The sequence below is a fragment of the Pogoniulus pusillus genome, chromosome 1 (assembly GCF_015220805.1).
Source record: "Pogoniulus pusillus isolate bPogPus1 chromosome 1, bPogPus1.pri, whole genome shotgun sequence".
Taxonomy (NCBI): Eukaryota; Metazoa; Chordata; class Aves; order Piciformes; family Lybiidae; genus Pogoniulus; species Pogoniulus pusillus.
In genome coordinates, this window is record NC_087264.1 from 20649875 (window position 1) to 20663239 (window position 13365).

The window sequence follows — 13365 nt, forward strand, 5'->3', positions numbered from 1 at the left end:
TTTCAGAGTAAGTAGGAGAAAGACCTAGAGGAATCTGGTGTCCTTGCCTATGATGGGGAGCTGGAACTGAATCATGGAGTAGAATCATAGAATCAGTCAGGGTTGGAAGGGACCACAAGGATCATCTAGTTCCAACCCCCCTGCCATGGGCAGGGACACCCTACCCTAGAGCAGGCTGCCCACAGCCTCATCCAGCTTGGTCTTACACACCTCCAGGGATGGGGCCTCAACCAGCTCCTCTCACCACTCTCATGCTGAACAACTTCCTCCTCACATCAAGTCTGAACCTCCCCACCTCCAGCCTTGCTCCATTCCCCCTAGTCCTGTCACTACCTGAATCATCTCTGAGGTCTCATCCAACCTAAACCATTCTATGAAGGTGATTTGGAGGAGATTTAAACTAGGTAACATAGAGAGGTCTTTTTAGCCTCTTTCATATTCTAGCAAACACTCTTTGAACTTTAGGCCATCTCAGGCAGCTCTCACAGGTTCTAGAGCTGATGTGCAGCAGAGACAATGCTTACAGAAACAGCCGGAATGCTGCGTACAACAGAGCTCTCCCTTGTCCTGGGGGAGGCTGCCTTCCTGCAGGCACAGCACCAGAAAATGCCAACTAATTTGAAGTTTCTTATTACTGAACAACTAGGAACACTACCACTGCTTTGATTCTCCAGAAGGGTTTGAATGAAAATGAAGTAAACAATCCCATCATTAAAAGAACTTGTGTCTTGCTCTCACCACCATCCCAGCCTCCTCCATGTTCCACATGGGAGGAAGCACTGATGTGGTTAGCCTGGAATTAGGTACTTTAACCAGCACCCTAACCAACAAGCTGCTATCAAGGATTGCATAACCATTCCCATCAGCATGAAACCTGTAGCAGCCTAACAGTCACAGAAGGGAAGATGCCATCATCCTCATTTGCTCCGTGAGCATGTTTGAGCAAAACAGGAGATACCATTTCTGGTGAGAGTGGTTTAAGAGTATAAAAAGTTGCTCATTTGCACATGAAAATGAATTGTCTCTTCTCAGACAAAGCTGGTTCTCTTCCTCTGATCAAAATCCTACACGATAAAGTGGGAGAAGCATGTAGAGGTGGGACTTGTGGTAGAATCATGGAAATACTCCAAAGTAGCAGAAATGGCTTCTGTTTCATTTCAGAGAGAGAGATTATTTATTCATCTCAGTGTGCATGGCTCAAATTTGCAACTAGAATGGTTACTCATCCTTTGTGGGAATTCTGCCAAGTCTAGACTAAACTACAGTGAGCACAGACATACCTAAAAGTTTTACAGAATCACAGAATCAGCCAGGTTGGAAGAGACCTCCAAGATCATCCAGTCCAACCTAGCACCCAGCCCTGTCCAATTAACTAGACCATGGCAGTAAGTGCCCCAGCCAGGCTTTGCTTCAACACCTCCAGGGACAGCGACTCCACCACTTCCATGGGCAGTCCATTCCAATGCCAATCACTCTCTCTGACAACAACTTCCTCCTAACACCCAGCCCATACGTCCCCTGGCACAACTTGAGACTGTGTCCCCTTGTTCTGTTGCTGGTTGCTTGGCAGAAGAGACCAACCCCACCTGGCTACAGCCTCCCTTCAGGTAGTTGTAGACAGCAATGAGGTCTGCCCTGAGCCTCCTCTCCTGCAGGCTGCACACCCCCAGTTCACTCAGCCTCTCTTCATAGGGCTTGTGTTATGCTAATATGTTAGCTAATACTACATTTGGTAATGAATATTATACATCCTGCTTTGCTATCATTACATGATAGCAGATCACATGCTTTTGTGATCATTCAGGAAGTAAAACCCACTTTCAGCACAACACTTACCTACAGGTAAATAGTACCTACAGTAGAAGACATTCTGCCAAATTCTTACTGTTTTTTGGCCTTTTTTTGACAAAAAATGGCAAAATTTAGAAGACTCCTGCACAATTTGGTTTTATTATTAAAGATCAGAAAGAGTCATAGAATCAAACAGGTTGGAAGAGACCTCCAAGCTCATCCAGTCCAACCTAGCACCCAGCCCTAGCCAGTCAACTAGACCATGGCACTAAGTGCCTCATCCAGACTTTTCACATGGGCTCCCCATGAAGTAACATTAATCCCAAAATCTAAAAGCTCAGATCACCAATGAAATCTCCCAGAAGCTGTCCCTAAATGGCAAAGGAAAGCTGCTAAGTCAAGCAGCACTTGAAGCTGTTATAAATTCACTTATTGTTAATGAATTAGGAGCTGGAACCACCAATTAGTATCAGGTTTTCAGATTAAAAGGTTGTACAGATACCAACACCTGATGGAGTCAGAACAGAACAGAAGCAGTAGGAGTAGGAATTGTCTTCTAATAATAGAGCAGAGAGAAAAGAAAAAGAAGGTGACTTCCCTGAGAAGATATAAGTAGTAGATAAGGAGATAAAGACATACAAAATCATAGAATCATAAATTCAGTCAGGGTTGGAAGGGACCACAAGGATCATCCAGTTCCAACCCCCCTACCATGGGCAGGGACACCCTACCCTAGACCAGGCTGGCCGGAGCCTCATCCAGCCTGACCTTAAACACCTCCAGGGATGGTTTTTAAATCATAGTCTAGAACACATTCTACTAGCAAACAAAGCCTTGGGCAGCCAAGAGACAGAAAAGAGGAGGACTTCTGATCTTTGTAAGCTAATGAAGGAATGAAGGCCATTACAACTTCCACTTTTTTTAAGTGTCAAAAGAAAAGGTATGCTGTAAGAGGAACTTTTTTGTAAGATGAAATATAAACCATGTAGGGGGGGGACAAACAACAGTCATTTTTAAAATGGAAAAGCATTAGTTCATTGATGTGAAAGAATGTCATTAACTTGCTGAAATTCACCAGAAGTCTAAATTGAGTTAGCATACTTGTCATAGTCACCAGGAAGTAACGACCTAGAGTGCTGTGCCCGCTTCTGGGCTCCTCAATTCAAGAGTGATGTTGAGGTACTGGAATGTATCCAGAGAAGGATGATGAAGCTGGTGAGAGGCCTGGAGCACAGCCCTATGAAGAGAGGCTGATGGAGCTGGGGGTGTGCAGCCTGCAGAAGATGAGGCTCAGGGGATGACCTCATTGCTGTCTACAACTACCTGAAGGGAGGTTGTGACCAGGCAGGGTTGGCCTCTTCAGCCAGGAAATCAGCAACAGAACAAGGGGACACAGTCTCAAGTTGTGCCAGGGGACGTATGGGCTGGATGTTAGGAGAAATTTCTTGCCAGAGAGAGTGATTGGCATTGGAATGGGCTGCCCAGGAGGTGGTGGAGTTGCCATTCCTGGAGGTGTGGAAGCCAAGCCTGGCTGGGGCACTTAGTGCCATGGTCTGGTTGATTGGACAGGGCTGGGTGCTAGGTTGGACGGGATGAGCTTGGAGGTCTCTTCCAACATGGTTGATTCTGTTCTGTTCTATTCTGTCAGGGTAAGAAATGAATACACTAACTCCACAGCAGTAAAACAACCAGCTTGGGAACACACATTTGTCATGGTCCTCGGGTCATTTCTAAACAAAATGGAATTTCTTGGCAGCAGAACAGTGCCCTTGCTTGAAATGATCAACAGGAGATGGTGGCATTGCCCATGTCCCACTCTCCTCAGAACAACCACCACAAACCTAAGAAAAAGGTATCCTGCCATTAGCAAGTGCTTTTTTATCCTCTAACCTGAGAGTTAATAACTGAGCAATCTCATAGGGAACCCAGCACTTACAAGTTTTAATAAGCCACTTTGGGGTTTCACAAGCAAAGAAAGAAGATGCAGCTCTGTCTTCTGTGTGGTTGCTGTGGAAACCATGTGGGCTCTAGGTGATGAGCTTGAGCTGTTAAGCACTGACTGCATATGGGAGAGTGTTGAAATGAAGATGTCTTCAAAATTATGGACATTAATATATGCACTTTGGTGGCATCATATACACTTTGAAATACATCTGGACATGTACCTAACTATTTATTCCTTAAAAATATTTGCTTAAGCTTAGGGAGCATTCCTGATCCTTGTGCAGTAAGAGAACTAGAAAAGCACAAAGGATTTTTGCAAGAACTTTCAACACTGTCAACGAGTCACTATTCAGTGATCTGATCAGAGAACAATTTGCATGCAAAGGACAATGCTGCAGATTATCCATGAGCTAGCAGTCCCAAGTTTTCTTTGCAATCTAGCACACTGGTCTCCTTACACTGGCACACAAAGCTGTAATAATATTGTAGTGATTGCAATAATGAAACTGTTCCCCAACTGCATTACTGCATCCAGTTCTGGAGCCCCCATTACAAGAGGGATGTGGAGATGCTGAAGTGTATCCAGAGAAGGGCCACGAGGATGCTCAGAGGGCTGCAGCAGCTCTGCTATGAGGACAGACTGAAAGAGTTGGGGCTGTTGAGTATGGAGAAGAGGCGGCTCCCAGGTGACCTTCTTGTGGCCTTCCAGGATCTGAAGGGGGCCTACAAAAAAGCTGGGGAGGGACTTTTTAGGCTGTCAGGGAGTGGCAGGACTGGGGGGAAGGAAACAAAGCCGGAGGTGGGGAGGTTCAGAGTGGATGGGAGGAGGAAGTTGTTGAGCATGAGAGTGGTGAGAGGCTGGAATGGGTTGCCCAGGGAGGTGGTTGAGGCCCCATCCCTGGAGGTGTTTCAGGCCAGGCTGGATGAGGCTGTGGCCAGCTTGATCTAGGGTAGGGTGTCCCTGCCCATGGTAGGGGGGTTGGAACTAGATTATCCTTGTGGTCCTTTCCAACCCTGAGTGATTCTATGATTCTACGATAAATGCATTTCCCTGGTAGAAAAGTTTGTGATGAATGAATGACTTTCTGTCCATGATGAGATTTCAGAGAATGCCTTGCATTTTATTCTGCTGTTATGGGTGAGAACAGAAGAAGCCCTATCTACAAAACTCCTGTGTCCAATGGAGTGTCTAAGTGTGTAAGCCCCGTATGAATGAACACTTCTGCGTAGACTGCTGCAAAAGCACTCAGCATAACCTGCACAGAAATCATTGAGCTCCATGACCCTGTTGTATTCCAGATCATGAAGCATTTGCTGTATTAGCTGATATGCCCCAGGCAGCAATGAACTCAACCATCAAATTCTTTACACATTTCTGCTTTATGACTTGGATCAGAAGAGGACCTGCATGTTGCTCTTCAGGTATTGTTGGAAGTGTGACAAGAGATAGTCAGATGACAGACTCTAACATACCTTAAAATTCTTCTGGGATTCAGGTGTTGGGCTTTCAAGATCTATCAATTTCTTCAGCTCTTCTTCGACAGTGGACTTGGACGCCCGTTTCGGCGAGGCTCGCAGATCTCTTGCGGAAGCGCGCAGCCGCGGGTGCGCCATTTCACTGCCATCGCTCTGGTGACGTCTGAAATGAAACGGAACAGATACATTCGGGTCTCAACGCCCTGGGGCAGGAGGCATGAATGAAACAAGAACTACAGCACCTTCAGGATTTCTAAAAGAGAACACCTAAGTAGGGGGTTATGGAGGAGGGAGGAAGTTTCACTAATACAGCAGAGCCTCATCAGGGAGGAGGGAGGAAGTTTCACTAATACAGCAGAGCCTCATCTTAATGAATACCTGTTCAAGCAATACACTTGTTTAAAAACATCAACTAGCAAGACACTTAAAGGTTATCATTAATACATTTTCCCCAATAAGAAAGTGATTCTATTCAAATGGCATGTATTCAGTACCAAACTATAAACACAAGTGTCTGCCAGGAGCCCAAAAGTAGCAAGTCACTAGGTTTATTGCTTAACTGGCTTTTCATCATGCAGTTAATCACAAAGTTTGACCATCTGCTTTTGGCAGACAGTTATTGGTACAATCTAGGGACATTGTGCTTGACAATGGAAGTCAAGAAGTCAGAATAGGCTGTCTGAACCTTACTAGGTTTGAAAGGAACGGTATTTTCACTAGCAAGCTGTTTTGCAAGGTCTTCTCCAAGAGGTGTAATGCAAAGACACCTTGGCTTGTTAGACTGCATACTAGCAACAGTCTGTACAAGGGAAGAGGCAGTGCCACAGAGCCAATGCTCTTCAGCCAGTCATGGACACCACTCTAGCTCTCAGAGCTGTGGCTGTGAATCCTTTCTCTCAAACTAACCCTCAAGGCCAGGCTGGATGAGGCTTTGAGCACCCTGGGCTAATGAAAGGTTGAAGATCATCCAGTTCCAAGCCCATGGGTTTGCCCATGGCAGGGGGCTTGGAACTGGATGATTTTCAAGGCCACTTCCAACCCAACTCATTCCATGAGTGCCTTGAGCAACCTGGGCTGGTGGGAGGTGTCCCTGCCCATGGCATGGGGCTGGAACTGGCTGACCTTTGAGCTCCCTTCCAAGCTGAGCCAGTCTGTGACATGCACAGCTCTGTGACATGCTTAAGGAAAACTCAGGCTCTGCATTAAGAGGATTTTCAATATTGGTGCAAATAGCATTTTGAATCACCTTTAAGAAATCCCAAGGAAAGATAAGGTTTAGTAGGACTAAAAACCATATCAGTCTCTAGAAATGATAAAAGAATCTTTTACAAGGTAATGAGGAATGAGATTAGCTATCAAACAGTTAAGCCTAACTGCAGAACTCTAGATTTAAATTCTGCAGGAGATGAGGCATTCTATTAGTCTTGAGGTCTTTTCTTCACAGAGAAGTGTCACAGATTATCAGTGCTTCTTAACAATGAAAGCAAATAACCAAAGGGAACCAAAAATCAGTCTTACTTTCTTGAATCCATAAACCCCACTGAGTTTATCGTCCCTTCTGGCTTTTTCCATCCGATCAAATACTTGCTTGTAGCACCCTGGCGAGGGTAGAAAGTCCTAGGACCAGATGAGGAGGAAGAGGAGGAGGAGAAAGAAGGTGCGAGCTGAGGAGAAGTAGCAGGATGAAGCTCTTCTTTAGGTGAGCTTCTAGCACTGGTGAAAACAACGGGGCTGGCAGAGTGTCGTGAGCTCATGGTACTAGGGGGAGAAGACAATACAGACAAAATTTGTCTCACATACATACACACATACACATGCTAACTGGTTTTAAAGCAGAACTCTGGGCACAAGGTGTTACTTTTATCATTAGTGGGTAGATCAGCAAAACCAGTTCACTCTTGAGGGCCTTCCACCAATGTTCCACAGAATCACAGAATTTCTTAGACTAGAAGACCTTCAAGCTCATTGAGTCCAATCATTAGTTCCACACTGACAAGTCCTTGACTAAACCAAAGCCCTCAGCACAACATCTCATCACTGTGAATTGCTAGGGTTGGAAAGGAGCACCAGCATCAGCCAGTCCAACCTTCATCCCAGCAGCCTTCAGCACTAGACCATAGCCTCAAGCTCCACATCTACTCTCCTTTGAAACACCTCCAGGGATGGTGACTCCACCACCTCCCTGGGCAGCCTGTGCCAGTGCCTGACCACCCGCTCAGGAAAGAACTTCCCCCTAACATCCAACCTCCCCTGATGCAACTTGAGGCTGTTTCCTCTTGCCCTGTCATTAGTAATCTGGGAGACCAGCTCCAGTCTCACTACAACCTCCTTTTAGGTAGTTGCAGAGGCCAGTAAGGTCCCCTCTCAGCCTCCTCCAGACTAAACAAGCCCAGCTCCCTCAGCTGCTCCTCATCGGTTATGTTTGCCAGACCTCTCTCTAGCCTTCGTTGCCCTTCTCTGCACCCACTCCATTAAAAGCATCTCACATAGTAATGAGAAATGTTGTAAACACCCTCTAAGAACACAATATAGCACCATCTCCTCATTCCTCTCCAACAAGTGGGACATCCAAGGTTCACAGTAGTCATTAGGCAGCTTAAAAGTAATGCAAGGGATTGTAGCTGAATTAGCAGGAAGGAACACAAGCCTGATTTCTTGCTGTGGAGGAAAGCATGAAGGATCTTCAGCAACATGAAATATCTCATTAACCAAAGAAGAAGCCCATACAGCTTTCAAAAGAGGGCTTCCTGGATTTTGCCTGAAAAGAAGCTACCATTTGCAAAAAACCCAAACTCTGAGCCAGTCTCTAACATGTATCCAAATTTGTCTAGACAGTAAAAAAGTTGGGATGGCAAACAGCATCTTATTGTTGGAAGAAGGAGAGGGGCTGTAGATAGGAGCTAATCTTTCATTATGCTGATGTGAATGCAGCTTGCATCACAGTGGGAGCAGTCAGGCTACAAGAACCTTAAAAGTACAGCTACAGGAAAACTTTGTGTACAGCCTCAGCTCTGAAATATCATTATGTATTTGGAGACCAGTTTTCTTGTCAGCACTCCACATAACTTAGCCACATTTTCATCCTGGTATCCAACACTGGAAGGAAAGAATTTGAAACAGATGGTCCTGTGGTAAAGAACAGTTTCTGACTAAGAAATAAAAATTAGGTGGAAGGCTGAACAGAGTCACTGGATAATCTCTACTTTCTGAGCTTAACAGAACATCCTTCACCACTCTTTTCCTATCTGGATGAAAACAATGCATTTTTACATCCCTCTTTACTAAAACAGAAAAAAGATTTTTAGGTTAAATTTATATTGCTGCCCAGGGAAATGATCTCACCTGCATTTAGCATTATAGGAGATAATAGCTTATAGGTTAGCTAATCATAGAGTCAGCCAGGTTGGAAGAGACCTTTGAGATCATCCAGTCCAACCTAGCACCCAGCCCTATCCAGACAAGTAGACCATGGCACTAAGTGCCTCATCCAGTCTTTGCTTGAACACCTCCAGGGATGGGGACTCCACCACCTCCCTGGGCAGCCCATTCCAATGCCAATCACTCTCTCTGTGAAGAACAATTGATGCCACTTCTCTGGCTCTTCTTGTAGTCAAAAGAGAAATATTCTTATGAGGCAATTCTCCTCAAATTAGGCACCTCAGACAGGGAGAATTAATGCTTTGGAGTTTCTCCTCTCTCTCCACTGACAACAGATGGAGTCTAAAAAAAAAATCTTCTTCAGCTCTGTTTTGGTTTCCTGTGGCTCAAGTTAGTCACCAAGCATCCCAACAATTAAGTGCTGTGGCTTTAATGAGGATTTTGAGCTACCTGTAGTCTTCCCACCTCAAACAGCACCAGCTACTGCAGCCCACACTTTCATCTAGCATGCATGGGGACAGCTGTCACATGGGGGGCAAGATGCATCAACCCATATGTATGCAAATCAAAATAAAGGACTCCAGATTCTGCATTATGGAATTACTTTCCCCCTTCCTTCCATCTTTACATTTGAAAGGCTTATACTAAAGATGGCAGACTGGGAAAATATAGGAAGAGATTTTCCTGTCTATCAAGCCCATATATTTGGTGCTGCACGTCACAACTTTCATATTTGCAACAGATGTAAGTAAACATAATTTACAGCGTGAAAGCAGAGAAAAATATGAGCTAGAGGCAGTAAAATTCTCTCTTCTTTTTCAATACTGAAAGAAAACTCCTACACACGCTGAGTAAACCAAGCAAACCAGCCCATCTGGGAGGCATCACCACTGCAAAATGGAATGGCCAGGACCTGGGCAAGATGTACATCTTTAAAGGCAGTGCATGGGGCTGTTTGTCTTTTCCTTTTTAGCCCCTTCGCAATACACTCAAGATCTTGTGTCAGTGTAGGAAAGGGGAAGCTCTGATGACATTTCAGAATTCTGTGATCCATCAGGTAGTTCTCCAGGGAGTGCCAGTGGTGGGAGAACATTTATGCATAAACTGGTAGATAGCTGAACATGAGCCAGCAGTGTGCCCAGATGGCCAGGAAAGCCAATGGCATCCTGGCCTGGATCAGGAATAGTGTGGCCAGCAGGACAAGGAAGGTTATTCTGCCTCTGTACTCAGCACTGGTCAAGCCACACTTTGAGTGCTCTGTCCAGTTCCTGGCTCCTCAAGAGAGATGTTGAGGTACTGGAACATGTCCAGAGAAGAGTAATGAAGCTGGTGAGAGGCCTGGAACACAGCCCTATGAGGAGAGGCTGAGGGAGCTGGGGGTGTGCAGCCTGCAGAAGAGGAGGCTCAGGGCAGACCTCATTGCTTTCTACAACTCCCTGAAGGGAGGCTGTAGCCAGGTGGGAGTTGGTCTCTTGTGCCAGGCAACCAGCAACAGAACAAGGGGACACAGTCTCAAGTTGTGCCAGGAGAGGTCTAGGCTGGATGTTAGGAGAAATTTCTTGCCAGAGGGAGTGATTGGCATTGGAATGGGCTGCCCAGGGAGGTGGTGGAGTTGCCATCCCTGGAGGTGTTCACGCAAAGTCTGGATGGGGCACTCAGTGCCATGGTCTAGTTGACTGGACAGGGCTGGGTGCTAGGTTGGACTGAATGAGCTTGGAGGTCTCTTCCAACCTGTGTGATTCTATGAAAAAGCAGTAACAACCCCTGGGCAGGCTGGCAGTGTTGATTCTTAATATTACTAGGCAAAGAGGATACAAAATTATGTTCCCTATGCTCTACATACATCATATATATATATGTATATATATAATGTGTATGCAAAAATATCAATTACAATATTTTATTAGGTCTCATATTGCATATACACACTGGCCATTTTAACTATTATTACTTTAATATTTATACAGATCTTAAAATAGATGCCAAGAGCAGCCTGGCAAATGAGCAAGAAAATCAGCATCTACTTTTAAATACAATTTGCTTTAAAGTGTATTGCATAGTTTTGAACTGTGATTTTACAATACATTGTTTGGGGAGGATATTGTGCTTCAGGAAGCATGCACAAAACTCTGGATAGGGCTGAGGATTTTCACCCAGGATACTGACAGAGACACATTTCTTAATGGAGAGGTTGTGTGGGAAGCAAAGGGCTTTGGATAAACTCCAGAAAAACTAAAGCAGAACTGGAGCATTAAGGTTGTGATGGGAAATTGTTATTCAACACCGGGAGTCATGCAGACAATTCCTCATGCTGTAGCAGACACCTTGACCAGCTTGACTGGAAAAAAAAAGAGTCATATTCTTTGGACACAGAGATAGCTACTCTTGGTTGTCCACCTGCCACCTCAGTTATGAAGACAATTAATGCCACCTCAATTATGGAGACATCAAGGTTCAAATTAAGTAAAAATTCAAATACTCCATGACAGTCTGCAAGAAGTGCAGAGGAGCCATTCAGAAGTGTTCCATAACCATTAAAATCATATTTTAAGTATCTTAAAATTATGAGAATTTGCTAGTTTGAGTCTAGCTGGGATATTCTGGTGAGAAGAATTAGGCTGTGAAAAGGAAACAATGGTGATGTCTGCTGCACTCATAGGCTTGCTGACATGTAGGAGAACAAGAACATAAACATAGATAAGAGAGTTGCTCTCTGTCTGTGGGGCTGCAGGAACTTCTCTGTCTAACCTAACTTGCTGCCTGACTAATCCTTCTGCTTCCTAACCCCCATGGCCGACCCTCTAAACTCACCTTGAATATAAGGCAAAGTCAGGGGTAAGGTAAAAGGGTGGGGAGAAGGTGGAAGGGTGGTTGGGAGCCCCTCCTGGGGATTCTGGTTTCTGGGAGGGCTGCTGTGTTTCTGTGTTACTTTTTAACTTGCATATCTCTGTATATATATTGTAAATATCTGCTTGTATATTGTGCTAAGCTGTAAATATAAAGCTTCATTCAATTTCCAGATTGACAGAGCCTAGTCTGGGTGATTTTGTTAAGTGTGGGGGCGTGAGGAACACCAAACCATCACAGAGAAATAGAGGAAAAGCTACTTGATTAGAAAGAGACAAGATTTTCTTTTTAGTTCTGGTAAGAGGCCCCTAAGAAACCATGTAGTTTAGGTGTATGATGGTTTGGGTGTTACCCACCTCCCCACACTTTGGAAATAACCCAGACTAGACTCAGTGGCTCTGGGGATGGAATGAAGCTTTATATTTGCAGCTTAGCACAATATACAAGCAGACATTTACAATAGATACAGCTATAGATAGAAGTATACAAGTTAAAAGGTAATACAGAAACACAACTCCCCTCCCAGAAACCTGAGTCCCTAGGAGGGGCTCTCAACCACCCATCCACCTTCCTCCTACTCCTCTACCTTACCCCAGATCTTGCCTTATATTGAAGGAAAGTTTGGAGGGTTGGTCAGGGTGGTTGGGAAGTAGGTGGATTAGTCACACAGACGGCAGGTTAGGTTAGAGAGAGAAGCGCAGCCCAGAAAGTGAATCTGTTATCTGTGTTTGGGTTCTTGTTCTTATACATCTCAGCAAGCCTATGAGTGAAGTAGACATTCCCTTCTCACAGCCTGTGATCTAATTCTTCTCACCAAAACATTCTAGCTAGCTTCAAACCAGCACAAAGTGGAAATGAAAAGTGTGATGGTATTTTTTCCTGGGGCATGGGCGCATATGGCTTCATTTAATGACATTCGGCTGTAATGATTCTGTATAATTACTGCCCTACATAACGCAATTCTCCTGGGATGCTAGGAGAAATCTGCACAATCATCAGGAAGGACTTTGGGAATGGGGGTGGAGAAGAAAAATAAAACCCAGCCAGAAGCTCTGCCCTAGAAGTTAATGACTGTAATTTACATTTTGCCACCGGTTCTCAGGTACAAGTTCTTTTATGCACCATCAAATGATCTGAGCGCTAATTATCGCTCCTGTCTTCTACAGACACAAACACTCTAATTTGTGGTTATTTTCTTTTCTTTTGTCACTGAGTTCTTACTGGGGACAAATTCCTTTTCTTCTTGCTCAAAAGCCTGACACTAAAGATGTTACAGACATTCTGGCTTCCAAAAGGCAAAAGGTAAAAAAAGTGAGAAGAAACAAAGGATAATCGTTTAGAAACTGATGGAGAAGCACACCAATTAAGCTGCCCATTTCTCATGAAAAGCAGCCTATTCAGAATCATCCTTTAGTCTCTTCTCCTTCACCTCCTTGAAGCAGGCAGGTGTGGTTACATTTTGGGAGTGTCAGTTTAAGAAGCCTCTAAGTCCAAGCTGTTGTGCCTCTACGGAAAGCTATGAGAGAATTGGGAGCAAACAGCAGGGTGTGAGGTTTCCTCAGGTCAGCAGTGCTATGCAGCATGCAACTATAAACCAAAGACTCCATGGGAAACAAAATTACAGAATCTCTTAGTTTGGAAAAGACCTTCAAGCTCATCGAGTCCAATCATTAGTCTCACACTGACAGGTCCTTGACTAAACCAAATCCATCAGCACACCACCAAATCACTATGAATCGCTATGGTTGGAAAGGAGCACCAGCAGCAGCCAGTCCAAATTAAAGCTTTTTAGCTCTGGTGAGACCCTGCCTGGAGTGCTGCATCCAGTTCTGGAGCCACTATCGCAAGAGGGATGTAGAGATGCTGGAGTGTGTCCAGAGAAGGGCCATGAGGATGCTCAGAGGGCTGGGGCAGCTCTGCTGTAAGGAC

At 44.8% G+C, this 13365-nt stretch overlaps 1 protein-coding gene across 3 annotated transcripts in view; it reads right to left on the reverse strand.

The window, feature by feature from the left end:
- SIPA1L1 (signal induced proliferation associated 1 like 1) overlaps positions 1-13365 on the reverse strand; it is a 250841-nt gene that overhangs the window by 12880 nt on the left and 224596 nt on the right. For all 3 annotated transcript variants that reach the window (XM_064143298.1, XM_064143279.1, XM_064143287.1), the window contains 2 exons: positions 6730-6969; positions 5209-5374 (listed from right to left, as the gene is read on the reverse strand). In XM_064143298.1, coding sequence (XP_063999368.1) covers positions 5209-5374; positions 6730-6969 — 406 coding nt within the window. The remainder of the gene's footprint in view (positions 1-5208; positions 5375-6729; positions 6970-13365) is intronic.